This window comes from Macrobrachium rosenbergii, chromosome 32 (genome assembly GCF_040412425.1).
Source record: "Macrobrachium rosenbergii isolate ZJJX-2024 chromosome 32, ASM4041242v1, whole genome shotgun sequence".
Classification (NCBI taxonomy): domain Eukaryota; kingdom Metazoa; phylum Arthropoda; class Malacostraca; order Decapoda; family Palaemonidae; genus Macrobrachium; species Macrobrachium rosenbergii.
The window spans coordinates 8,590,381-8,618,024 of NC_089772.1; the positions used below are offsets into that span (position 1 = coordinate 8,590,381).

The window sequence follows — 27,644 nt, forward strand, 5'->3', positions numbered from 1 at the left end:
TGGTATAGTAAGCGCCCGCCATTACGGGCCACTGACAAAGGGCCTAGAACTATTTGCATTTTTAACATCATGACGCTTTTATAACACAATTGTTTTATAGGATATTTGTTCCATATCCTAAGGTTAGTCTATTGTTATTAATGTAAGTGTGTAAATGGATGTAATGTACCTGTAAAGAGTGAAATAGGAGGGATTTTGATGGTTGTTTGTGGAGATTTTCGTTGGTGCTGTAGAAACTAAAAAAAAAATAGATTAATTACTTACTTTTACCTTGAATTAGCTGCTCTTACTTACACATTCATGATTAGAAGCCTTATATGTACGTATCTTGTATTTGGATTATTGATAGTAATGACCACAGAAAATCTTCAGAGCAGCTTATGGTGATCTGGCTAATAGGTTAACAGGACCATCACTCGGCATCGCCCTGGCCATCTGTACGTTCGTCTTGTCCGTTTTCTCAGTTACTTGGAAAGCATGGACATAAAAGGTTCCTTAATAAAAAATATAATCTATAAACGTGATTAGTGGCTAGAAAAGTTAGGGAGAGACTTTTCATTGTTTTGTTGAAATTGTGACTAGGCTAGGCCAGTGTAAATGTAGCCTAATTTACCTTGATGCCATGCACCCATCCTCACTTCAGTGATTAATCACATGATAGGTATAGATTAAACGAGTATAGCCGAGCCAGGCATGATAGCATGAATTTGGAGAAAGATATTTAATTTTTATTCAAGATGGTCTATCAGCGTATTTAATTCATTTCTATTCAAGATGGTCTATCAGCTAGGCTGGGTTCAGTGAAGAATGTGACATTTTTTCTTTTATAAGTGTGAAGGGCCAGGTGATGCAACCTGGGCTGTATTTTGGGTAAATTTTTACTTTAAACTTAGGCTGATCACACATCAGTTGAAGGTATGATTTTCCAGCTTTTTATTTTTGCTTTGAACATTTCTGTGGTCAGTTTTGGTCGCAATTTAGTAGTTTTAGAGATATTGAATCCCCCTTATATATCTTAGTATATTAAGGGAGACCGTACTGGAATTGTGGGGTTTATGGAGAGGGGTAATACAAGTGAAATAGGCTAAGGATGTACTTAACCTATCGTAGGATGTCCAGTCCTTATGTGGTCAAGGCCTTTGTCCCTCTTGGATCCCACCTAATCTGACCTAGAACAATGAATTGAAATAGATTACGGGGTTGCGACTTAATCTGACCTAGGGCACCAGGCCTTTACCCGGCTGGGGCTGGACCTCCCCTGCCACCTAACCGAAGCTAGGCCCTGTAAATAATTGAGATTAATAGGGTTGCTACCCTATCCAGCAACACTTTAGCCTAACCTAACCTAATCGAGGAAGCCGGGTCCTTACCTGGAGGGCAGTCACCCCTTCTTGGAATCCCCCTTATGAACATTACCCAGGTTACCAGGCCCTTTCTTACCTAGTGTATGGTGGCACTTTAAAAAATTTTTATTTTAATTATTGAATATAGGGGAGTCCAGTATCATTAAAATTTTTACCAAAATGAACATCAGAAATATGCAAAGCTCACAAGAGTTACGTGCTTGCAAACAAAGGAATCATGTCTAAGAACTGAAGCCATTTTTTTCAAGCAATGCCCGAAATTCCTAAATTCCAGTGAAGCGTAGAACAAAAGAACCAGTCAGGTTTCAACATTGCCCATATAACCACATTTCCAGAGCAAAGACATTCCAAATAAGCTAGAAATCTTTACCCACAATGCACAAGGACAAAAATATCTGGTCAGGATCCCTACTTAGAAGAATGTCAGAACTTAAAGTTCAGAAGGCATTGTGGTTAGTAGAATCACATACACTTAGAACTTGACCAAGACCAATCTGGTAACAACATTCATCATTAAATTTCTTAGTATTGTCAAATAGATTTTATAATCAATCAGTTAAGTCAACACTAGAGAAAAGCAAGAACTCCACTATTGAGAAATTTTATAAAAATTTAAAAAAATTAATATTTTTATTAATGTTGTGAAGAGGTGTCGTACATTTTCAAAGTATACAAGTTTGATCCTTTTGTCTTGCACTAAAAATTTCTATCCTTTGATGATCTAGCGGGATTTTTAAGTTTACTCTCTGTTGTGCATGTTCAGGCAATTTTCCTTATATATCTTGTTTATATATCAGTTTACGATCTCATCCCATGTGTAATACTTTCATAATGGTTTTAGTAAACTAAAAATTAGTTTTATTTTCTATTTCTGTCTAGACAAGCAATTTTTTTTATGTATTTTTAATACACAATAAAATTTATATCTTTTCAACTGCTGCTCATTTGTTTTGAGCATATTTCACTATTGCTGATGGTACTTTCCACCCATTTTTGTTTTTCCCAGCCCAGAAACCTTGGTTTCGCAACCTTTACAAGACTTGTCATCATTGGAGGAATGAAACTAAATCAAAATTTCTGAAAGGACGGATTATTTTTATCAGTTTCTTGCTTGATCTTATAACTACTTAAACACTCTGATTTGTTGTGGTTATGCTGCCCTTCTACTACTCATTTGGGGGCTATCAGTCCTTGGTTATGGTCACTGAGGTCAAGTTTTTATAAATTTATTTCAGCTGATTAGAGTCCGTATTTGGTAAACATGAAGAAGTCTGCACAAAGATATCCATTATTAATATAGTTTTTGGTTAAACAATGTAGAAAATGGTGTATATAATGTAGTACAGGTGAGATGAGATGAGAAATTTTACAGATAATGAGGAACTTGCCAATTTTTGTCAATATTTTTACTTTCATCCCTGAGGGGCTGGTACAGTACTAAACATGGCGCCTTGCAGTGCTTTCGTCATGTTTAGTACCAGTGACTTGGGGATTAATGGAAAAACTTAAACAAAAGTTATTACCTTGGTAATTCCCTCAGATTATCTCACCTGTACTGCGTTATATACACCGTTTTCTATATTGTTTAGCAAACAAGATTTTATTAATAAAAGATATCTTTGTGCAGGCTTCTCCTTTACATTTACCCTTTATTTTTTGTTGCAGTGAAATCAACAGTCTCCTAGTCAGTACCCTTATCTTGAGTAACTGTGGTCAGAACAACATTGTAACCTACCAAATGCAATTTATAGCTTTGAAAGCCCAATTGCACTAAACTGCTGTGATGATCACCAGGTTACCTAATTTCCAGTGTGTGTAGTGTAGAAATACTCCTTAGTAGTTACCCATTTCCTTTGGATGGGTTCGCTAATGAATTATTATTTTAGTTTGTTCACTACAGTTTCTGAATCACTGTAGGGGAGCACGTGCCCCAAATAAGTTGAAAGAGGGGGCAGCTGCTTGAAAGTAAAAGAAATGTATTATAGAATTTTAGGATAGGTGTAATACAGTATATACCTTTTGACTTCAAGACTAAATTATTGCAAATAGACATAGTATTCTGTACTTGAATAGTATGTTTGTGTGCACTCTTGTATGTATTTTTTTGTAAATCATACAGTATTAGACTCATACCAGTAGACTGGAAGATATCTGTGGTCTAGGAACAGTTTATTTGATGTGTTCACATTTTGATAGAAAAAAATGCCACTTACATAAACTATCATAAACCCTCTCATCATAGTTATAGTACTCTTCTGTTGCGGGTTTGAAGTTTTTGGGTAAAATTATGCACCATTAAGAATTCTCTCTCTCTCTCTCTCTCTCTCTCTCTCTCTCTCTCTCTCTCTCTCTCTCTCTCTCTCTCTCTCTCTCTCTCTCTCTGTGAATTCATAAAAAAACTTTCAGGTGATGTTTGTGGAAATTACCGGTTAATATTTATTTCTTGTAAATTCTGCCTGTAAAACAGCATAGGATGGATTATATTGTATCGATAGTGAGACAGTTGCATGTAGATGTTTGAATGTGTGTGTGTGTGTGTGTGTGTGTGTACATATAAGCCTATTCAGTTATTTATGCAGTATTGAGTTGTTTGGTTCAGTACCTAAATCGCAATACTGTACTCCTAAAAGCATCACAAGTTATTACAGTATGCCATAATGTATTGTTTTCGTGACCTGTTAACTCTTTTATGGTGTTGTGTTCAGTTGTATGCTACGTTATTAGCATTAAGTGTTTATTAGTGTATGTTCAGGGTATGCTTTTGTGGATATACAGTCACTGAAAGCAAGAAATATTTTTACACTGATGTACAGGTACAGTATTTAATAGGCCTTTGAGAAAATTTGCACATAAGCAATACAGTATATTAACACAGGACATGACTCCAAAGCAAGTGTGTGTTTGTATATGTGTCGGTATGCCATATACACCTGTACATGATATTCATTTTTGTTAGATTTTAAGAGAGGTTATATATCAGAAGTAAAAATGCTTTTCTATCTTCCAGGTGTCAGTATGGCAGGTGGCGAGAGTTTTGGCAACGGGAGTGGCAGTGGTGGTAGTGCCGTGGGAAATGCAGGTATATGTCCTGTTTGTGGGTTTAACCAAACAAACCTAACCCAGCATTTGTCACGCCACAGCAAAGAGGAAATTATACGCTCTTATATGTATGGCCACCCGCTTCCAGAACTTGCAAATAGGCGCCCTCCCGGGAGATTGCGACGACCATCATATTCCACTGTTAATAATGTTACGCCCGCTACGATTTCTGCGCGACCAGCTGGCAACCAGACTCCCTTGATAATTACTGGAAATCCTGCCCCAATTAATGATCAGTCCTTAGGTGCACCACTAGGACCAATACCTGATGCGCCACCCACCCCTGTACACACAGTTAGGTTAGGATCAATAGCACCAATTGTACAGCCTCCTAGGCATAATGTACCGCTAGCAGCAACTCCTCTGCAGCATGGCACTCCTACTAATAGTTACCTTCTAATAGGTAATAATGTCTTTCCACCTGGAAGTGTCATACAAAATAATTTAGCCCTGGGAAACAATGGTGTTAGTTACCTCATTCCCAGTTCTGGGGGTTTGATGCTTGCAGCTGCACCACCAACCAACCAGACCATTTTAGTTCAGAGTCCCACCAATGCTTCCTCTGCAACACCCCAGAATATTCCCCTAAAGCCTCCTGTTCCAACACCAGTGTCTGTCACTGGGCCAACCACTGCCATGGAAAATGTCTATAGCAGTTTAAGTGTATCGCGAAGGCCTCCAAGACCTATACTGCCAGAACCTCCCATATGTGTAATAGGAGAGACTTACACAGAGCAGGGACAGGAAGATTCATTTTCCACAGATTCTTACAGGGTAGAGGCAAACAATAATTCAAATATAGAACGTAGCTATAGACGAGAGGAAAGTATTAGTAATGGTAATGTATGCATTGGTAGTGAAAGGAATTTTAGGCAAGATGAACAGTCACAGACAACTAATAATGAGCAGAATGCCACTATTCACATTGGAAAGAATATTAGCATATCACTGCCCAAGGATCTTATTGGTAAAAAAGACAGACTGAAAGAAATAATTGTGCAAGAGCTTGTAAGGGCTTTATTAATTAATGACAGCCAAGAGGGTAGTGATGTGATGAATCAGCCTTCAACCAGTACTGGAAGAAGAAAATCATCTGATTTTTCCTGTTATGTTTCAGCCAAACCTGAAACCATTATAGTAGAGAATACTCTTGAAGACAGTTCTCTTAGGTCATTAAGAAACCAAGAGCAACTTGATGAAAAGAAAATAACTACTGAAGAGGAAGATCCTTTGGCTCCATTACCGATGCCGCCATCAAATAGAAGCAGAAGTGGATCTGATTATCATGATCTGTCTAATGTAAACATTGACTCAGATGTTCCTTCCCCAGCTCATAATATTACCATTGAAAATGGTATAGATGATAGCTATACCCATCCAAGCAGTGTAAGTCCTTATGGCATACAGGTAGATGAACCCATGGAAGTTGTCTTTGAAGACAGAGGAATCACTAGCCGTTTGTCTTCTGGTGCTACTAATATACCTAATGCAAGTCATGCTCCTGGGAGTCACAGGGAAGATAGGGGTCTTTATGACCGACCAAATACTCAGGTATCAGTTAAACTTTCCAGCCATTCAATTGAACACGAAATGCGACAAAGGAAGGCTAGAAGAGGTGAGCAGAATAATTCAAATATAAGTGTTGATTTGTGCAATTCCTCCAGAATTCCTGTTGATATGACTCCCATTTCACATTCATCAGGGAATATTGGACAAGCTCCACAGATGAATCGCAGTGATGAGCAAGAAGCTGTCCTATGTTGTGATGATGACCAGTTATTTTTGTCATCAGATCGCTCTCTCAACACACTTTTGGGAGATTCAACTCTAAATGAAATGGTTTATGTTGAAGATCAAGTGTTGGGTGCAGTTGAGGAAGTATTTGCAGGAGAGGCACCTTCAGCTCTTCCCAGCACAAGCTCAAGTGATGTTTCAGGATTACAGAATCATAAAAATGTCGATAAAAAACCAAGCAATACATTTTTGAGTGTCTATGAGGAGCAGTGCATGGCCTCAGCCCTTGTTGAAAGTCGAAGAGAGAAGCTGTTGGATGTTAAATGCAAAAGTGAACCTCCAGCAAGTGTATCCTCTCAACCGAGCTCATCTTTCGTGAGCAAGCCTTCATCATCGTATCCAATAAATCAGGTTTCCATTGCGCAAAGTGCATCTACTATTGAACCGTCCAGTCAAGTAAGAGGAAAGATTGAAGATCCAGGTCAGGAACAAGATGAAGAACTTGTAGATGACCCAACTATAGTGGATGAGTTTACAAATGGTGGAATTTTCCCAGATGACCAAATGTTTGAACGAGAGCTTAGCAACCAGCAGACAGAGGAGGTGATGTCACTGAAAGCTTCAGAAACTCTTGCGGACAGTGACAGTGAGAGAGCTACCCCTCATGAAGAGTTGCAAGATGTAAGTGACGTTGTTAAATTACATTTTCTGTACTCTTAATGGTTACAAATGTGTGAGAGGTTTTACATTTTTTAATAAATTTACTATTGCAGTACTAAAAATTCCGATTTTGAGTCACATTTCATTTATTCAAGCAGCTGATGTTTTATGACCGAAGTTGCATATTTGCGGGAGAACCTGGGCCAGCCAACCTTTCACCAAGAAATTATCCTCCTATTGACTCTTCAGCATTTCATGCCCTCACACCAGCCCTCATCAGTCACCTTGACCATGCAGTTCAGGTAAGACATTATTACTTCTACATAGGAAGTGATATTTTGGATTTGTTTGTTTGTTTATCTCGTTGTTTGTGAGATGATGCGTTTAAAAAACTGTATACAGTATATTTTTATGAAAATTTTAGCAGAGGTGGACCTGGTGACTGGCAACAATTGATTACATTTTGGGAGGAAAAGAAATGTAAAACTTAGGGAGGTTGGACCTCTTGGGGTGGATTACTCAGCCTTGGTGGAGGTTTGCATTTCAGAAATGCTTTTTTATGGCATTATTTTCTAGTCCATTACTGTATAAAAAAACATCATGAAGCATTGGTTTTTGGTAGGTTAAATTATTTTCTTGCAGTTAAACTCTTGCAATCCATAATGGCTCATTTTTAATTTTGTGGATTGCTAATTTTGCATATTGCCAGTTAATGATGTATTGAATTTATGTATCTTAGGTATTAATCTTATCAAATTTCATAGGCATTAATATTAACGGTATTATTTGTGATAAATTTTTGACAAAGTAAATTAGAAATTAGTTGTTTTATATAAGTAACTTACCAAGTAATTACATAGCTATTATTTCACTCACAAGGCAGTTTGAATTAAAAATTTCGCAGGTAACACTTCACACCTCTGTGTAGGTGACCAGTTCTGGCGGGAATATTAGGAACGACCTTAGCTGATAACTTCAATCTGTTCCTGCCTTGCTAGGGTGAACACTGAGTATTGAGGCAACTATATTCATTATTTTCCGGATATAATATCTAGATTTAGGTGGCGTACACATCCACTGGAATATGTTTTAGTAACCTTCATGAAAGCTCTGGATGTTTTCCTTGTTATGTTATTATTAAGTTGATTCATCAACGAAATTTTGTCTTAAAGTCTTTTGTTTGCACGTAGACTTGCGAGCCACTGATAATAACTCTGCCCTAAAAGTAATCCTTGTGTTTGTTACGCCATTCCTTTAGGCTGAAACTTTTGCATTATGTTTTGTTTACTGGGTCTAGATTACTTGCAAGCCTTCGGTATAATTTTGCCTTAAAATTAATTTTCAAATAGTGTTTTCCGGACATAGGCACTCGCAAGCCGTCGATATCATTGCTTTATAAATAATTCTTATAGTGTTTTCCGGACATAGGCACTCGCAAGCCGTCGATATCATTGCTTTATAAGTAATTCTTATAGTGTTTTTCGGCGGACGATATCATTGCTTTATAAGTAATTCTTATAGTGTTTTCCGGACATAGGCACTCGCAAGCCGTCGATATCATTGCTTTATAAGTAATTCTTATAGTGTTTTCTGGACATAGGCACTTGCAAGCCGTCGATATTATTGCTTTATAAGTAATTCTTGAATGTTTTATCATTCTTTTAGGCTAATCCAGGAAAACTCTTTTTGCTTTGGCTACTTGCGTGCTGCCTGTGTAGTGTTGCCCTAAAAAGTAATTCTTGCATCTTACGCAGATTACTTGCAAGCCTTCGGTGTAACTTTGCCTTAAAATTAATTTTCAAATAGTGTTTTCTGGGCACAGGCACTCACAAGCTGCCGATATAATTGCTTTAAAAGTAATTTTGCTCTAAAAGTAGTTCTTGCACCTCACGCCATTCCATCAGTCCAAATTTTACATTAGTGGCGTTTACAGGGCTAGATTGTTTGCAAGCTGTTGTTATATTATTGCCTTAAAAGTAATTCTTGAATGTTTCATCATTCCTTTAAGCCAAAGATTTGCAATTTATGTTTGTTTACTGAACCTAGTATACTTGCTAGCTGTCGGTAAATGATATTACCTTAACCCTCACATTTTCATTTGCAGAGAACTGAAAGTGTAAGAGCAGAAAGTAGTAAGGAAAGAAGGGTGCTTAATACGCAGCTCCTAGATTATGTAGCAAGCTTCCTCTTGAGCTGAGGCAGTTTGAGGATTTGAATTTTTTCATAAGAAACTTTAAACTTTTTTTGTTTATCAATGCTGTGGTATGGAATATCACGCAGTGAATGTGGAACATGCAGTGTGATGATGCATGCTCAGGGCAATACATGGTGAATAAACATTAATTTGATAATGGAGGCCCTGCGAACACTTTGGAAGTGGTGTCAACAGGTAGCAAGTACTGCAATAACAATGCTTTATCGTCAGCCAAGAATTGGTCCCAGTATTGCTTTGTCAGTATATTGTGTAGAGTACTTGTATGTACTTGTATTGGTCTTAACTGAATGGGTTACACACCTAAGTAAGGAGTAATCCCGTGGAGGTTTTAAACTGGCCTCCTTCTACAGGAGGGATATCTCAGGTTTGCCAGTGCCTGGAATGGTCCCAAGGGTCTTGTATGCCAGGATTCAGATACCAGGCTATAGAGTCTGATATTTCTAGAGACCATCAAACCTGACAGTTATTCCCTACAACTAAGAGAGCTTAGGCTCATGCGTAGTTGCCTTGGTCATAACTTAGCAGTGATGTTTTTAACCATTGGCTTTCACCCGTGTCTGTACAGGCAATTCACTTATGACCAATCCAGAGTAGTGACTTTCTCCTTCCACCCCTGACTCACCAAAAGAACTCTTTTATTTTGGTGTCACAGGCGAAGGCAATGGATGACCTGAAGGAGGCTATATTCAAAATGTTTTTGTCTGGGGATAGTCTTTGCTGATGACCTGGTCCACCAGGCAACTTCATGTGAGCCGTAGTTGCATTTAGGGGTACGGAATTCAGTGTTGTCTTGAGTCCCTGGGCAAAATTTTGGCACTGAGTCAGTGCTGGCATTGAGGATTTGGCCAGCTCTAGTGTCTATTTTAATCCTTTCAGGATGAAGTAGAGGCCGCAGCAAGGTTGGTGCAGTTAGCTAGCGGTACCTGTCTTTGCCAGGTAGTGTCTAGACTTCTGGGCCCATAGGGGACCACAGTTGAACTTTCATGTTCAGTTGGGCCTTCTCTTCTCTGGGACAGTGGATGTTCAACTTGTTTTTTCCTGTGAAATTTCCCAGACTTTTCCAGTGGGGAGTTTAGTCTCACCTTTAATCGCTCTTGCGTTTTCAGAAAAGCAGTGAGGGGAAGAAGAGTAGGGGAAATGCAAGGGCTGAATTCTTTCTCAGTGGGTGTCATTCATAAGAGAGAGCTGGTCTGTTTTGAGTCTCTTGTCAACTCTTACATTTTTCCGGTCGATTTCCTCATCTTATATGGAGCTCGCAATGGGGCCTCATCCTTTGTAGGGGTATGCTATGCCGAAGATTGGTGCCAGAAGCCAGTGGGGAGCGACATCTCTTCTTTTTCCGGGGACTGAAAGGATGGGTATTTTTCAAATACACACATTCTGGTGATCTGAAAAATACCTTGGCTTTACTCTCAAGGAGGAACATCTTTTGTTGGGACTCAATCACCTTGTCCCAAGGTAATGAAGAGTAAGTTAGTGTCAACTTATACTCTTTCATGAGAAGTACAGTTGATCCCTGATATTCGCGGGGAGGGGAATGCATACCACCCTCCCCGTGAATACCTCAAATCCATGAATACTTAAAATCCCCCAGAAAATGCTTATGACTGCCTATTTTGATAGTTCAAAACTCAAAAAAAAAAAACCCTGTAACAATGCTTATACCGGAATATTTTAATAGTTTTATTGCAAAAAGTGCATTTAGTCATGAAAATGATATGAAAATACAGTCATTTGTAAATATTTCTCTATGAAAAATACCGCGAATAGGCAAATTTTCCACAAATAATGTGTATAGGCTATATGGTCCACAGAGAAATCCACGAATAGGTGAAACCCCAAATCTGGAACCGCAAATAGGCGGAGTCCACTGTGTTAGTCTACTTCTATCATCGGTTAGGCATTTGACCGAGTATGTTATGGGTGACGAATACGTTTCCCCTCTTAGTGATAAACTTTTTTTGGTGTCCCCTGCAAGAGAGAAGGTGTTGAAACACACACTCTCTCTCTCTCTCTCTCTCTCTCTCTCTCTCTCTCTCTCTCTCTCTCTCTCTCTCCTTCCCTGGATAAATTTATTTGGTAGAGTGAATTGTCGCATAAACTGGCTCTTGCATTGTCCTCATCTGGTGATCTGGCAAGAGTGACAGTGATGTATGTGACCCAGTTGAGTTACTTCAGTAGTTTCTGAGCCACGCATCAGTACTTTAGTTGTTCAATCATTTACGCTCTATGTATTGTCATTTATTCATTCCATTTCTGATGTTAACCTTTCCCCTCTTACTCATTTTCCCCATGATCTCTTCATATTCTTCACCGTTTGACAGCTGTACCTATTTGTACTAGCAGCCATTCCTCTCTGCTACTCCTGGTATTGTGCAGATGGCTCCTGCTGTCTTTTGGATTTGTGTGGAAGTGTCTTTTGTGGTGATATCATGTGAGAACTGTCTGCCTTTTCCCATCCAACTGTCTGGTGCTTACTACTGGCATTTCGTGACATCTTTTCTGGGTGTCCCAGGTATGTCACCATCATTGTTCTTCCTTTAGACCTAATATTTTTCAATGCTGATTCGGATGATTCTCCTTCAGATGTTTTAAGAGATTCATGGCTCCTGTTGTTCTGCTCTTTCCTCTCCTTTTTGCTGAAGATGAATCTGTTGATCGGTGCTCTTTTGTATGCTCGTACCTTGGCTCCTGTTAAAATAAGTTAGAAGTTGAAGCTATCTGATTCTGCAGTCACAGCTTGAAGCGACCTCAAAAGGGTATCCCCTTAAATCTTGCCCTTGGAATGCCACTGCTTCAGTTTCCAGTTGTATGAAGTTGCTTAGACCTGTGTTATAACACGGATAGGATGTCAGATTTTCAACCTTAAATCCATTCAAGAGCAAGTCTTTTCAAGTTGCTTGCCCCATGGAAGTGAAGAGCTCTCTAGTCGTTAAGGTACTTTGTTCTAATAGTGAGGCAGAAGTTCGTAAGAAATTGGTATATCATTCATAGATCGACTGCTTGTTTACTATTCCAGGAAAAAAATAATAGTAACAATAATGATAATTAGTAATTAAATGATAATCCTGAAAGGGCAGTGGTTCTGGATAAGTTCTTGGAGTATTACCATTATCTTGATAGAAATATTTCTGAAGCTTAGGGAAGAATGTCTTGTGTTTTTACAGCTCAGTTTCCTCAATTGTCAGGAGCTGTTTTTGGCACATGTCATCATTGTCTCCTTAATCCTAAAGTGTTTAAGGATGGTGCTGAAGATGTCTTGGTAGAGGAGGATAGAGAATTCATAGCAAAATTTTTGAAGTCTTCAAGTGTCCTAGCACCTGTAGCCTATTCCTCATGCGAATTCCATTTATAATGTCAACCCAAACCACCTTTGGGTTCATCCAATTCAATTAGCTCTTTCAGGGTGATCATGGCTCACATTCTATTTGAAAGAATCACAGAGGCAACCATAACTGATGCTTTGAACTCTCAAGGTCAAGTAGGAGGCCATGTACAGTTTCTGGAGTATCTGACAAAGTTTCAGGAAGAAACTTGTTCAGTGATGATTCTCAGGGAAGGATACTTTGTACCTTATTCTTCCACCCCTGTCAGCATTCCCAGTAGCCTTCCCTGCCCACCCTCTTCACACAAAAGTTCTGAATTTTGGAGGAGCAGATACTGTAGATAGTTTTTATGCAAGGAGGCGATCAATCCAATTTTAGGCTAATGTAGTCACTGAGGTTTAACCATTGACTTTTTCTTGTTCTTAAGGCCTCGGAGTGACTGAAGGCCAGTATTGAGTGTTTCTGGTCTCAGTAAGTTCATTCATTTTATACCCTGTTTGATGGAGTCATTCAGTTCAGCCTTAGTGTACTTCTAGAAGAGTGATTGAACACTTTCTGTCAATATGCAGGATGGGTACTTCCTTATCCTGATCCTCAGTTGAGGAAGTATCTGTGCTCCCAATTCTAAGCTGTGTATGTTGGTCTGAGCCGGGTGCCACATATTCTCCAATATTTTGGAGGGAGTCATCTGGTAGAAGTCAGTGTTCTCCTAAACCTGGACAACTGGTTAGTTCTTGCTAACTTATTTAAGACGATCTCGAGGGTGAAGGATTGTCTTTGCATCTGTCCTTGACGCTGGGCATTCTAAACCAATGTGGACAAGTTCGTGCTTCTCTGACCCAGTCAATTGTATAAATGGTAATGAAGATCAGCTCTTTCTCTTTTTGGGCTTTTGAGACAGAGAGAATCTTGCCTTGCCAATAAGCGGCATCCTCTTTTGGGTCACTAGGTATCTTTAATGAATTTTGTTAAGATGGTCCATCCAAGAATGACCAATTCAGTTTTACCTCAAGAACTCGGATCAGGTCTTGTCTTTTTCCTGTAATCCAATTGTAATGTCTTCATATCTTGTACATTCTCTTCATTGGGGGGGATCTGTCAAAACTGTTGATGGGTCTGCCTTTAGACCTCTAGAACCCAGACCTCACATTGTCCTCAATTGCATTGAGGTCAGGTTGTGGAGCCATCCTTGAGAATATCAAGATGGTAGGGAGTTGGACTGTATAGGAGAGCATATGCATACAAATAGCTTAGAGCAAGTTTCTCTGGTTGCACTAACCCACTATCTTCATTCAATGTGGTAGTTAGCTAACTTTTAATAGGTAAGATCCATTCTAAATAATGAGAATTATGATAAAATCAAGTAATTGGATACATACCTATTGTTAAAGTGGAAACCCAGCCTGCCTCCCCACATCATAGTGGGTGGTCATGAATAATTCTGACAAGAACAGAAACATTCCACTACCACTGGGTGGGAAAAAGGTGATTACAGACAGTCCATCCAGGTTAGCAAAACGTAATTCTTTTGTTTATTTTGAATACCGATCACACCTAACAGTGTGAAGCTGTAAGCTAACTTTAACAATAAGCAAATATCCAAATAGTTAATTTTATCTTAAATGTTCATAATAGCAATGTAGCTCAGAGTAGTCTTAAGATGCTGCTTAGTAACTGATGCGAGTCATTAAGGGGAAAATAGACTAACAAACACAAAATAGGCATGAAGAGGTGACAAAGTTTAGTGTCCTTCCTCCTGTTGGTGAAGATATGAATTTTAGACTAACCATCACATCTGTATATCTTCACTCAGAACCAACTGATGAGGATTTTGAATTATCTCATCCTGTTGTGTGCTCATAAATATTAGTGGGAAAAGAAATTACACCAGTGCTTAGGTTCACCTCGGCTTTAAAATAATTCTAGTTGTATGGTTGATGACAGGATTACAGAAGTTTTATGTCTGAAACCCAATGTTTCAGTATGCTTCAGTTTCCATTGAATGATTTATTACATTTTCCAGTGTAGTTTTAATGTTTGGAAGGTAGCTTGACCATATTGCTTAGTTCAGTAAGGAAGGTGGCTTACTTTTTTCTTAGGTAGAGACATATTGTATGTTCATAAGTTGAATTAGGAAAGGAGCTTCCTTTGTCATGGTTATATGGATTTAATCTGCTCATGCAAAAACCAGTTTCTGCTTAAATGAGTTTCCTTTTATTTTAGCAAAAATATATTTGAAGCTTAATTCTTGTCCTTTTAAATATATATTCAAGTTGGCCAGCTTGAAAACTTAAGTAACTGAGGAGTAACTTAAATTTAGTGATTAGTAAATGTCACTATCAGATTTGTATGTCAAGTACACTTGATCATAATTTATGGAATAAATGTCACTATCAGATTTGTATGTCATATACACTTGATCATAATTTATGCTTAGATTTTAAAATTAACCTTTTATAACCAGATGGATGGCAGTCATCCAAGTATGCCAGGATTTGTTGGTCCTCCAGAAGAAGGAGTGGTGGAACTCTCTTCAACAGAAACCACAATGCATCTCTCCGGGGAAGACTGCTGCACTGTGTTGCCAGCTGACGGAATGATGCCACAGCTATTCCAGTCGTCACATCACGAGGCTGCAGTTTCTGCTAGTTCCCATACTGGTATCATAACATCAGTTCCTCCCCAGGTGCCATTTTCTGAATTTGAAGAGGCAAAATACCACTCAAAGGTATGCAAAGTTATTATTTTCAGATGTGTTACTTACCTTAACTTTATCCTAGATTATTCTATATATACTTGTAGCTCTGTAACTATACGCGATAGAATTAATCTGTAAAAAGGATAAGAAAGAAGAATGACAAATTTTTATTTATCTTGTTAATCGTTAATATGTCTACAATCCTTACTAATACAAAGAGAAATACAATTCTCTAGTTTTCAGAGAACATTTTCCGGCTGATTTTCAGTAATACTTTCACTCACATGTTATGCTTGGAGTCAAGTCAAGTCTGGTGAATGTGGATGCCAAAATAGTGGTCCACCTCATCCAATCCATCTGTACTGCCTAACTTGTAGGGCAAAGTGACAGAGTGCACTATCTTGTTGAAAAACTGTATTCTCTATAAGTTCTAATTGTTCAAGCTTAGGAATAAAGTAATTTTGTACCATTTCTAAATAGTTATCACCATTAAGTAAAGGTACAGAAGGAGGAGACTGCATCTTTCTAGCTAAAGTCTGGCAGAGTATATTTCCCTCCAACCAGAACCCATGTTTGGGCCAGTACCCGAAAGCATTGGTTCCTAGAACAGGCAGTTCCCTGGTTATCGGTGACTGGATTTTCGGCACCAATATGCGCCGGTCTCCGGTTATTGGCACCGATCCCCACTTAACAGCAGTGCCGATAACTGGATATTGGCGTTATTATCATCGATTTTCAGTTAGCGCCACGCCGTCGGGAACAGAACCCCCGCCAATAACCGGGGACTGCCTGTACCTCCCAGGTCAACTCCTCTGATGGAGAAGAGGATCCTTTACTTGGGAGAGATGTTCCTATGACTGGACATGAAGTGGATATTTCCACCAAAACTGCCCTGTTGAACCCAGAATGACCAGGGACACAGCCTTCTGCTGTACATGAGAGAGATGCCTGAGAAGAAAATCTGTCTCTCATGCAGCAATCAGATAGTGAAGGGGAACCTAATAAGGTTCACCTAACCCTGTCTGAAATGTCTGTATCTTATGTGGGGTATAGTGATTCGTCCAGGAGTACCTTGTGGTAGGGGTGTAAGAATACCACCGTAGGGCCTGCTTGTCATAAAAGGTGACTAAAAGGATAGCTGCTGCCTTGCAGTCTTACTTTTTAGTAAAAGGCTAGGTCCACTGCCAATAACTGTGGAAGCTGCTGCCTTGCAGGTGGACTTTTTAGTCAAAGGCGAGGCCCACAGCCAGTAACTGTGGTTGATGACAGCAAGGGCATGCGGTCGTAAAAACCCCTTTGCCAAACAATGAACCGTGCCTGATGTTGTAAGAAAAGGCGCATCAGGCAACCTAGCCCGTAACGTAGGGATAACGGTGGGAAAGAAGTGATTCGTCCAGGACTTCTCCTTTTTCGTTGCCAGGCAGTCGTAATACGGCTGCCTGGGCACAATCATGTTACGCAAGCTCCCTAATAGGGAAATACTGCTTGTTGCATTTGCTGACTTCCTTGAGGAAATTATGATCAGTATCAAAATTGTCCTTACTACTGAAGGTCAGTATATCAGAGACATCATCCTTGATTCCAGAGAGGAAATCAGGTCAGTCCTGGACACCAAATTAGATACAACACGTAAGTATTTTGCAGCCTTTAAATGAAAGAATAAAGTGACTGCACAGTCTGCCCGGGCAGAGTCTGGGTTTAGAGCTCTGACTGGTAGCAATAATGAGGCTAGTTTGGGCTACAAAACTTCAAATCAGAGGATAGTAAGGACTTCAGTAACCGCCCCTGATGATACTGATAACCGTTGGCATGTTGCCTCAGTGTGTATCTTCTCTCCTGTTGGTGAATACTTTATTAATGAAAGGAAAATTATGTTTCCTTATACGGAGTGGCGCTTAGTCTCTCCTTCAGTAGGCATTGAGAAACTGCCAAAGGAGATGGTTATCCTACCTACAAATATAGCATTGAAAGCTGTTGAAGAAACTTTTTTACTGGTTAATGGAAAATGGAGTTCTACATCTATGTTAGATAAGACCCAATATGCCCACCGGATAGCCCCAGCCTTCTGTCCCCTCACTTTTAAAACAATTATTCATGTGAAGGCAGATTTTTATATAAGTAACTTGCCAAATAATTACATAGCTATAGTTTCTACTTTCGCGGCAGCTCAAAATAAAAGATTTGCGGTAGTGCTTTTTTGTTTTGGGTGTAGGTATACTGCCCCGCCCACTTTCAGGGAAGAATAGGTACAGCTTAGCTAAATAGTTCAATTCGTTTCCGCTGGCTAATGACTCAACACTGGTTATTAGCAGCTCTTGATTTGTTTTCGCCATGTGGTCGGAGATTGTCTTTTGGTGAAGTACTCTTTGCTCTTGGTAGCACAGCTATTTAGCTTAGCTAAAATTCTCAATTGTGACTTTCCCAATTGGACTTCAGACTTACTATGTCTGACTCTAGTTTGTCTAGTATTAGGTATTGCAGCAATGGCTGCAAAACTAGACTCACTTCTGCAAAATATGACTCTCATACTGTATGTAGTTCTTGCAGGGAGCAAAATTGCTCCCCCGAGCTTAATTGTGAGGAATGTAAGGACTGGGATAAGGGGAAGTGGAAAATCTTACTGGCACACTTAGATAAATTACAGTGTGACTGACTGAGGAAAGCTGAAGCTAAGGCTTCCGCTAATACAGTCCATTCTCCAGGAGTTGATATTGCTGTTCTGCCTATCCCTTCAATATCTGTGACAGGTTTTCCTCCCATTTCCAGTCCTCCAGCTTTTCCTGTCACTCTGTTGCCTATCTCTCATTCTGCTGAACCCAATGCCATTGCCAGCTTAGAAGCACGGGTAGATAAAAAATTTAATTTACTTGTGAATACTGTTTCCCAGATTGGGAATTCTGTGAAGGTCCTGATGGACAAATGTAATAGTGTAGTGTCAAGTGCAGTGTCACCCCACCGATGCTCTTAGACCAAGGTCTGTGCTAAACCCCTTGCTCACTGGGAAGAAGCAAACAGGCAGTCCAAAGGAGGTCGGTGGGGTTTGCCTGTAAGCAGTCGTCTCCTCATCCGAGACTGTTGTCTGCCAATCCCAGGCTGCGGAGGAACACAGTTAGAAAGGCGTCCGAATGGATGTACACGCCCTATCATCTAGAGATTCAGACTCCCCCCCCAACAAAGAAGCGCAGTGGTCATTTTACAAAAGTTTCTAGGCCATTGACAAGGCTGGGCACTTCGTTGGAATCAGATTCGCCCCCATCTCGCAAGCAAGGTGTAGAGAGAGATAGAGAACGTACCTCTCTCCCATTGTGTAGTTTTTGGGAGTCACCAGTAAAAGTTTCGCATGCCCATTCAGTGGCGAAAGTGCGTTCCGACCCCAAAAGAGTGTTTGCCAGTCCAGTTCACTGGCGCAATGTGTCTGAGCACCCAGAGTCTGATAGCGTTATGTGTAAGCACCAACTAGAAGATTGTTCGGTGTCCGAGCTCTCATCCCTTGAGCGCCCAGTGTCCGAGTGCCCATCGTATGAGCACACTTCGTCCAAGCACCCATCTTATGAGCACACTTCGTCCGAGTGCCCATCGCATGAGCATTCAGTGTCCGCTTTACCAGTTTGTGGGTGCCCAGTATCTGATTGTTCCGATTTGGGAGACCCTGTACATGATCACTCTGTGTTTGAACGTCAAATCACTTGAGTGCCCATCATTTGGGCGCCAAGTGTCCACCAAGGGTGCAGTGGCCTCTAAAGATTCAGTGTCTGCTTCGACAGTAAGTGGGTGCCCAGTGTCCGTGCGTCCAGTATCTGTGGGCCCTTCCCTCGAAGTTCACCCAACCTCCAGCATCTATGCAGCCCTGCAAGGAGAGCTTCCAGTACCTGATTCTTCAGAGCAATTTCCTTCAGTTGCTGAAGATACTTTGTTGGGGCCACTTCAACTCAGACTTGACAAAGTTTTAAGCCTTCTTCAAAAGCCACCTCCGGTAGTACAAGAACCAACAGACCCTCCAGGATCACCTGCTGCCTCTGTCGAGGAACCGGTAGAAGAGGAGACACCTACATTGAACTACTCGGCGCTGCTCAGATATTTCCTGATCTGCTACCCCTCATTCTTCTCCCCAGCCGTACCTTCGTCTCCATGGTCGGCTTTCTTGATGCGACAATTGATGCGACAGCCTCCAGGTATTGCCAGACTTCTACGTGTGGTTCTATCTTCGTCTTCGAAGAAAGCATTCTCCTATATGGATGCATGGTTAGCAGAAAAGAGAGATGTTGGGAAAGCGGTGTTCTTTACGCTGCCCTCTCTAAGGCAGAAGTATCTGTCTTATGCAACTGGAGAAGCTCCGTCCTTGGGAGTTTCTGCCTCCTCCCAAGGGGACTTTTCCAGTATCATAGGTGCCTCGCTTCATTCCTCCTTCTCTTCGGCCAGAATTCTCTTCACCGCTTTGGAGTTGGACTATCTAATTAAAGACATCTTTAAAGTCTTCAGTTTTCTGGATTGGAAGGTCGGGCTCTAGCTAAGAAAATAAAAGACTGTACTACTCTTCAAGAAAACTTCTCATCAGATTGACTGGGATTTCTGGCTTGTGTGGAAAGAGCTGTAAGAGAGGGAGCACTAGAGCTGGCGACCATCTACACAACAGGAGTCCTTAAGAAACGAGACCTGTGGTGCTCGTTTACGGCAAAGGGGGTCACCCCATCTCAGCGCTCTTCTTTTTGCCCCCCCTGGACAAGAACAGTCTATTCCCACAGGACCCCCTGGAACATGTTTCAGTAGAGCTTCAGAAGAAATCGACGTAGGTTCTTCTCGCTCAGTCCACCAAAAGGCCTAGGTTCCCCGCATGAACCACTGCAACTACCACATCTGTGAGGATGTCGTCGCCTTTGCAACAACAGCCCTTTCGAAGTTCTAGAGGTCATTTCCAATCCTGACTTAGGACCAACCTCCGTACTTCCAGACCAGCCAAGAAAACTGTTAACAAGCCAGCACCTCGTGAGTTGTCTGTCCTCCGTGTTCCAGTGGGAGCAAGACTTTTTCATTTTTGGGCAGAGTGGAAGAACAGAAATGTGGAACCGTGGTTGCTGAAGGTCTTGAAACATGGCTATGCAATCCCTTTCAGGAAGAAACCTCCCTTAGTAACCTGGATTGGGAAGGAAACGTACAGATTCAAAGTCATGCCCTTTTGGTTGAACATTGCCCCAAGAGTTTTTACAAAATTAACAACAGTAGTTGTCCAAGAAATCAGAAGAGAAGAAATTCAGCTGGTAGCCTACCTAGACAGTTGGCTAATCTGGAGGCCCACCAAAGAAGAGTGCTTATGAAGCCTAAGAGTGGTAGTCGACAGGCTCCAATCAAAAGGTTTTCTAATAAATTAGAATAAATCCTGCCTTACACCCAGCAGATGCTGTCAGCAGCTGTGACTTTGTTGGGATACTATTCACAGCCAGTTGTCTCTTCCCACCAATACTCAAAACAGTTGGGAGCTCATGATGAGTGGTAGACTCAGTCCTCAGATTGCAACTAAAAAATGTAAACATTCTGGCTATCGCATGCAAGAAAAAAGATTTGCAATTGACTTCATCAATGGAGTCAGAAGTTGGGGAGATACTCTGGCCATGGACCTGGAAGGGGTCTCTGGCAAAACGGGTCACCCTGACTCCTCCATCTGTACAAGTGATAATACACATTTTGTTGGTCCTAGACAACAGGACTGCAATGTCCTGCATCAAGAGTCGGGCTCATGTTCATCTCACAGTGCAGCAATGCTATCATCCTCCGGATGGCGCAAGCAAAGAAGTGGCACTTCTCTGCAATTCACTTCACAAGGTCTCTCAATGTAATGGCAGACTCTCTATCAAGGGATAAAACAGCTTCGACTGAGCGGATGTTAGACAGTCACTCTTTTCAATTAATTGCCAACATGCTTCCGTATCTGGAAGTGGACCTGTTTGCCACATGCGAGAACCTCCAACTTCTGGTGTATGTGTCTCAGTGCTTGGACAATCAAGCAATAGCAAGAGGTGCAGTCTTACAAGACTGAAACAAATGGAGGATGATATACTTTTTTCCTTCATTTCTCAGATTTTGAAGATTTTGAACAAACTTCTGACTTTCAACAGCACCACTTACTTAATAGCCTCAAATTGGCCAAACAGGCATTGGTTCCAATTGCTTCAACAACAGGTAAAGGACTCAATTCCATTGCTGTCAGCTGTTCCATCCCAGACAGTAGAAGGGAAAGTCGTTTACGTGTCCTCCTTTCTCAGCTGAGACCTTCACTTGTGGATTTTTTAATCTTGTATACCATGAAAATTACTTGCCCAGTATTGCTAGGCACCTAGTGCAGAAAATACGGACATCATCTCGACAATACCATTCCGTATGGAGAGAATGGTTACATTATACCCATGCTGAGAACTCAGTTAAGATTTCTGTTGAAACACTTTATATATTCTTATATATCCTTTTGAAGACAAGTGCCATGATGTTACGGCAATCATGGCATACAAGGCAGTATTTTCAGAATCCTTGCTTTATGGATTTGGAATTGATTCTAACATAGAAATTTTTACTTCACTTCCCCAGTCTTGTGTGTTGCAAAAACCTACTCCTGCAAGGCTTCCCATTACCTGGTCTCAGAATAAGGTGCTTAGGCTTCTATCAACCCCTCAGTTCAGTGGGCCCAATACAACTACAACTCATATGCTGCAAAAGGCAATCTTCTTGACTGCTTTGGTATCAGGAGCGTGTGCTAGTGAACTGGGCTCTCTCAGGCAGGGACAGTGCTATGTCACTGATATAGCTAACCGTCATTTATTTTTGTCTCGTGGCCCATCATTCCTGGCCAAGAATAAGAACCCTTTAAAAGAGAAAATCTATTCTGATAAGGGAACTCAATTTGTCAGATAAACATTACACCTGCTTCAAGCACTTAAGGTTTACCTAGAACCCATGGCAAACATCCCAGAAGGTCTGCTTTTCCTACACCCTAGCACAAACAAACCACTATCTTTACATGGGCTGAGAATAATTTTAGTGCCCCTTATTAAAAAAGGAGACCCCAATCCTTCCTAAGTCACATGACATTCAGAAAGTAAGTACGTTGTTAGCTTTCTTTGAAAGTGTTTCTTTTGAAGAAGTCTCCAAGTGTACAGGGTGGTCATCAAAAACAGTAGGTGGTATAGTAAGTCCTGACCCCATAGGCAATACGGTGGAAAACCAGGGGTCTTCTTGATGTGGTGGGTATGCTAAGATATTGCTGGGAAAGGTGCAAAAATACCGCAACCAAACCCAGCATAGATAGATACAGCATATTTCCATGTATAAGACGACCTTTAGATAAGATGAGGTAAAAAATTAAGGCAAATTTTTATGAATTTATCTCATATCTGCAGTAAATTAGGTTTTTCCCATGTCAAAACCTGTCTTCTGGTTTCTCTTGATTTTTCTGAGTTTTTGTTGGTAACATTGGGTTTTTTCTGTCTTGAGAAATTTTGCAGCATATGATGTAGGTGTTAACACTGCAAAGTCGCACTTTGGAATGAGAATGAAGCATAACATCTTTTAAGGGTCTTAGGATGCTCAGTAAGGGCTTTTTTTCAGTACTGATGGGAACAGATTCACGCAACTGAGATTTCTTTGCTCAGAAAAGAGGCAAATATAAATAACTTTGGGGTTGTGAGCAACAGTTTGGGTTGCCCTCTTAAAAGATCATCTGCTCAAGGCTTTAATGAGATAAGCATTGTATTGGAATTATGCATTTAATCTTAGTTTCTGTTATTTTCTATGAAAGAAAATTATACATTATAGAAAACCAGTAACTATAAGGAACTGGTATTTTCTGTAAAATAATGTTATGAAGAGAAATTGTTGTTTTGTGATTAATTTTGCGCTCCAAGGGTTAATGGGTCTGTATGCAAAAGCATGCTTTGTGTTTATCATTCAAACCCAATATTCATATTGAGTTCCCTTCCCCAGCCCTATAGATCTTGCTGCCGTGTATATTTTTTTCACAAAAAGTGATGCTATTAGTTAATATATGCCTGAGGGCATAGAGATCATGATGTTATATTTCATTCTTCTTGACAGTTCTTATTTTGCAATACACCAGAGATTGGGGATCCTGGATACATTGCAGACCTTGATATTTGGCATGTACACATATGGTAGGTGGGTTTATATGAAAAAACTTGTTTTATGTTAAAAGAGTAGTGTTGCTAACTGACTTTTCATTAGTCATTGTGCTTCTATTGACTACAATTTTTTTTTATACTAAGGTTTAGCAGGGAATAGGTACTTCACAAAACTACATTTTTTGTTAATGAGCAAATATTGTAACAGAATGACTTGTGGATGATTGTCATATTCCTATTTAACTGACAGAAAATTATTGTTATTTTGAGTATTGAGGTACTCATAAAATCCAGTTGTACAGATTATATGTAGCACTATCAGTAGTAGAGATTTAATTCCCACAAAATTCGTTTCTCATGGTAATTATGCTTGAAGTCGTCATTGGTCATTCTTGATCATGTGCTTAATGATGTAAAATATGTTTTTGAAGAATATCTACTGCATTATGATTAATGTTTTATTTTTTATGCAATTATCTCAATTACAGCAGCAAGTGCTTGTGATTGATACTTGTAGCTCCACTCTAAATCGACAGTTGTCACCAATTCCCTCAACCTCTGGACTGCAAGGAAATCTTCCCACAAAGGCTTTAAAGGAGGATGAGGATTATGACTTTGAATATGAGTCAGATTGCTATGGAGACAGTGATTCTGACTCGGGGGCAATAAATCGTGGTCCTCTAGATCTTGATCACTGGAAATGTTCTGTATGTAACAAAATGTTCAAGAGCCTTAAAGAGAAATTACTTCATGCGGGTCAACACTCACCTTGTGCAGAAGCTATGGAAAAGTCAGGGGCTATCAGAAGAGTCAATCAAATAAAATCAGATCAAGTTATAGAACCCAGTACAGCTCCACCAGAGAAAGAGCATTCAGGCCCTAATCTGTTGCAATGTAAACAGGAATCTGGTCTTTCTCAAGATGAACCTAGGGCTATGTTAGAGTCATGTGTTTCAAATGGAGAGTACAAGTGTCCCGAGTGTAGTCGAACATATCCAACTGCAGACGATTTACTTAATCATAGAAAGTTAGTGTTCAAGTCACGCTTAACTTGTCAGATTTGTCACTTGGTATTCAAAAAACGCACAATGAAAATTAAACACATGAAGAGTCACACTGTAGAGGACTTGAAATGCCTTGTATGTAATCGTTCGTATCCGAACCGATATGCTTGGTCTCAGCATCAGTTTTACCATATGGGCTTAGTAATGTTTGAGTGTAAGGAGTGTGCTCGAAGATTCCAACGTGGATCCGAGTTGAAAATTCACCTGCGCACACACACAGGAGAAAGACCTTTTTCGTGTATGTCTTGTAGCAGTGCATTTACAACTAGGCAGGCACTGAAGAGGCACTTGGTAACCCATATGGATGGTCAGGAGGTTGACTGTGATTTATGTCAAAAGACCTATAAAAATGCAGTATGTTTAAATAAACATAAGCTTAAAGCTCATTCAAAGGGGAAAGCTAAAAGCAAGGCTCGCAGAGATTTCATGTGCAACACTTGTAATGAAGTCTTTCCATCTGAGAAGAAATTAAGCTGGCATCAGGAAATCCATGAGCGCTGGCCTAAAAAATGCCAGCAGTGCGGTGAGCGTTTTATTCACCAGTCTAGCCTCACAAAACACATCCGGCAAAAGCACAATCCCCACCACCAGACCTCGGATGGTAAGACAGAAAATAATGCTACTTGTCACGTGTGTCTAAAAGTGTTTCGAAAATCATCATTGGCTCTCCACTTAAGGACTCATACTGGAGTTAAACCTTTCAAGTGCCATATATGTAACAGGAGCTTTGCTGTGAAGTGCAATTTAGATGCTCATAAATGGGTGCACATGGGGGTCCGTGATAGACCTCACAAGTGTAAGCTGTGTGAACGCAGTTTCCATCGCAAAAAGGATCTGGAAGCCCATGTCCGCAGTCACAAGAATATTCGTCCTTTCACCTGTAATGAGTGTGGAAAGTCATTTATACATAAGAATAATTTACAGTTGCATGTGCGTGAACACTCGGGTGAGAAGCAGCACAAATGTGCATTCTGTAATAAAGCTTTCTTTAGGAAATACAATTTGAATAATCATGTTCGCATTCACACTGGAGAGACTCCATATGAGTGCACTATTTGTCATAAATATTTTACACAGAAAAGTAATTATAATGTACACATGAAAGCATTCCATGTAGAGAGACATGCTGTTCACGAAGAACTTTAGGAAAACATTTTCCCGCTCCTTTCGTAAAAGGCAAATGAATGTACAAATGTCTAGTTGGTCGTGAAGTATTAATGACTCAGAAATAATTTATACTTTTAGCAGATGTCATGAGATTATTTTCCAGTGGTTAGTATAGCAGAACATGCTATTGTGATTCTAAGTCTTGGAATATTGTCATGTCAGTCTGCAAGTACAATATTTTTTAGTAATTCTATGTACTGTAATTGGTTTTAATACTGGGCAGGATGTCCCATAAATTTTTATTTCCCGTATCGCATCTGGTATTTTAATGGACCATAATGACTGTAAAATATACATATTGTATAGGTGTTTTTACTGCTTATGATATTTTATACTTGGACGTGCAAAAATCATTTATTTGTATGGCGTTTTGGTTGAATAGAAAAATTAATGCAGTAGTAGGTTTGTTTAGTTCCAGCTTGAAAAGTTTTAGTTAGAACTCACTTTGTCCTTAATAGCCTCTAGGTTTTTATCCTGGTATTTTATGTTTTACATTTTTATTTTTAAAGAATTTTAACTTTGCCAAAGTATTATTTGTATTTTTTAAATTTAAATTTACTTAATATTTTATAAATATTGTATTTCTTAGTCATACACTAATGTGGAATATTTTGTTCAGAAGTACAGTGGAAGCTCAGTTATCAAGACCTTGTAATAGTAAGTAGTTTTGCTAGATTTCATGAAATGCTACATCCATAAATTAGTCTAGGTCAACTGTAAATGAGGCCAAATACTACAAAATCAGGTAAGCATTATTGAAAGGCTTTAGAATACAAAATACAAAACATTTTCTCTTTGTATCAAGATAAAGTAATTTGCTTAACCTATATCTGGCCATTACCACAGTACAGATAACCTTTTATATTTGTATATTGTCATTTTGACTTTGTTGCTTATCGGAGTAAATTTTAAAAACTCTTCATTATTTTTACATATTTCCAAGTATATATAGTTATGAAGACTTATTACAATAGGTTTTCAAATCTTATCTGGGTTTATTGTATCCAGATTGGCAAGCTTCCACTGTATGTATTAGATTCGTTTGCTGTTGCCACCCTCTGTAAGTTGGCATTACTAAATTACCTAATATATTTCATACAACTGAAGTTGGCTGAATTTTATGAGTCAAATTTGAGCTAACCTTTCCAGTCTCTTTCTCAAATTGGAAATAGTAACAAGGGAAATTAAATGAGTACAGCTAGTATTCTTCCTGAAATACTTTCACTTTTTGTAAAGTTGTGCATATGAAAATTTTTGGAAAGACTCAGTATTTGTGTGTTTGGCTTTCATATTGGATGCTTACAGTTAATCTGTTAACTTGTGCTTCACATTCACATGTAGAATCTCCAATCAAAATGGTTCGTACTAAACCTTTGTTCATGTCAGAACCAAATGTTGCAGTATAATAGATTAATATTTTGTATCAACTGATCATGCTTATGCTTTGGTTGTGCAGGTAAGGGATAAATTAGTACTGAGATTACATTAAACCTTGTTCTCAAACAATGATATAAGGAATTATTAAATGCCCAACAGGGCTGGATTAAATTTTTTACTTATTTTAATGCAGCATGAAGCAGAAAGCTCCCATTAGAAATGTTGCCCTAGTAGAAAAAATGCTGTGCATAATAATGAAAAATTAATTGAAATTGCCTAGAAGATTTAATGAAATGTGGAGACATTGTTATGCTTAAGTGCTTTTAAAGCAATCAAATGTAAACATATATGAGACTAGAATATTTATCAAAGATACAAAATACAAATTTACCGACATACCTTGGCTAATGGACACCTCACTTAACAGGCAGTTTGGTTTAAAGATGTTTTACCCTGGGGAAAAATCTGCTCCTTTAACAGATGTTTGTTCAGTTAGGGATGGACAAAGATGATCGAGTGGCTAGAACCTATGGGATTAACATGTCACGTGTATGGTTCCTAGCTGAAACAAAGGGAAGGGTTAAGTCTACACATGAATCTTGCTCAGCTAAACTTTGTGTGTCTTTTCATTCAAATCTCTGGTGCTTCTAAGAAGGCTAGATGCAACAAGGCTGAGCCAGGAGCTCAAGGCCACAGAGCACAAAGCAGAGCTCACCACAGAAGAACTACAGAACCTTCAGAGGGAGCAGCAACAGACAGTAGCTAAGGAATTCTCCTTGGAGGAGAAGGAGGGAAGGGAGAACGTCTCAAGTACATC

General features: G+C 39.6%; 1 protein-coding gene across 4 annotated transcripts; it reads left to right on the forward strand.

Moving 5' to 3' along the window:
• Positions 1–27,223, forward strand: LOC136855638 (uncharacterized). Of its 4 annotated transcripts, none has more exons than XM_067132825.1 (5): positions 1–122; positions 4,372–6,878; positions 7,016–7,159; positions 14,863–15,126; positions 23,711–27,000. In XM_067132825.1, the coding sequence occupies exons 2-5, from the start codon at positions 4,380–4,382 to the stop codon at positions 25,427–25,429; spliced, it is 4,626 nt and encodes a 1,541-aa protein (XP_066988926.1). In that variant the 5' UTR covers positions 1–122; positions 4,372–4,379; the 3' UTR covers positions 25,430–27,000. The 4 variants fall into 4 exon arrangements, with proteins under 4 accessions (XP_066988926.1, XP_066988923.1, XP_066988924.1 ...); XM_067132822.1 differs by having other exon boundaries at positions 5–122; positions 7,013–7,159; positions 23,708–27,223; XM_067132823.1 differs by having other exon boundaries at positions 5–122; positions 23,708–27,223.
• The last annotated feature ends 421 nt before the right edge of the window (positions 27,224–27,644 follow it).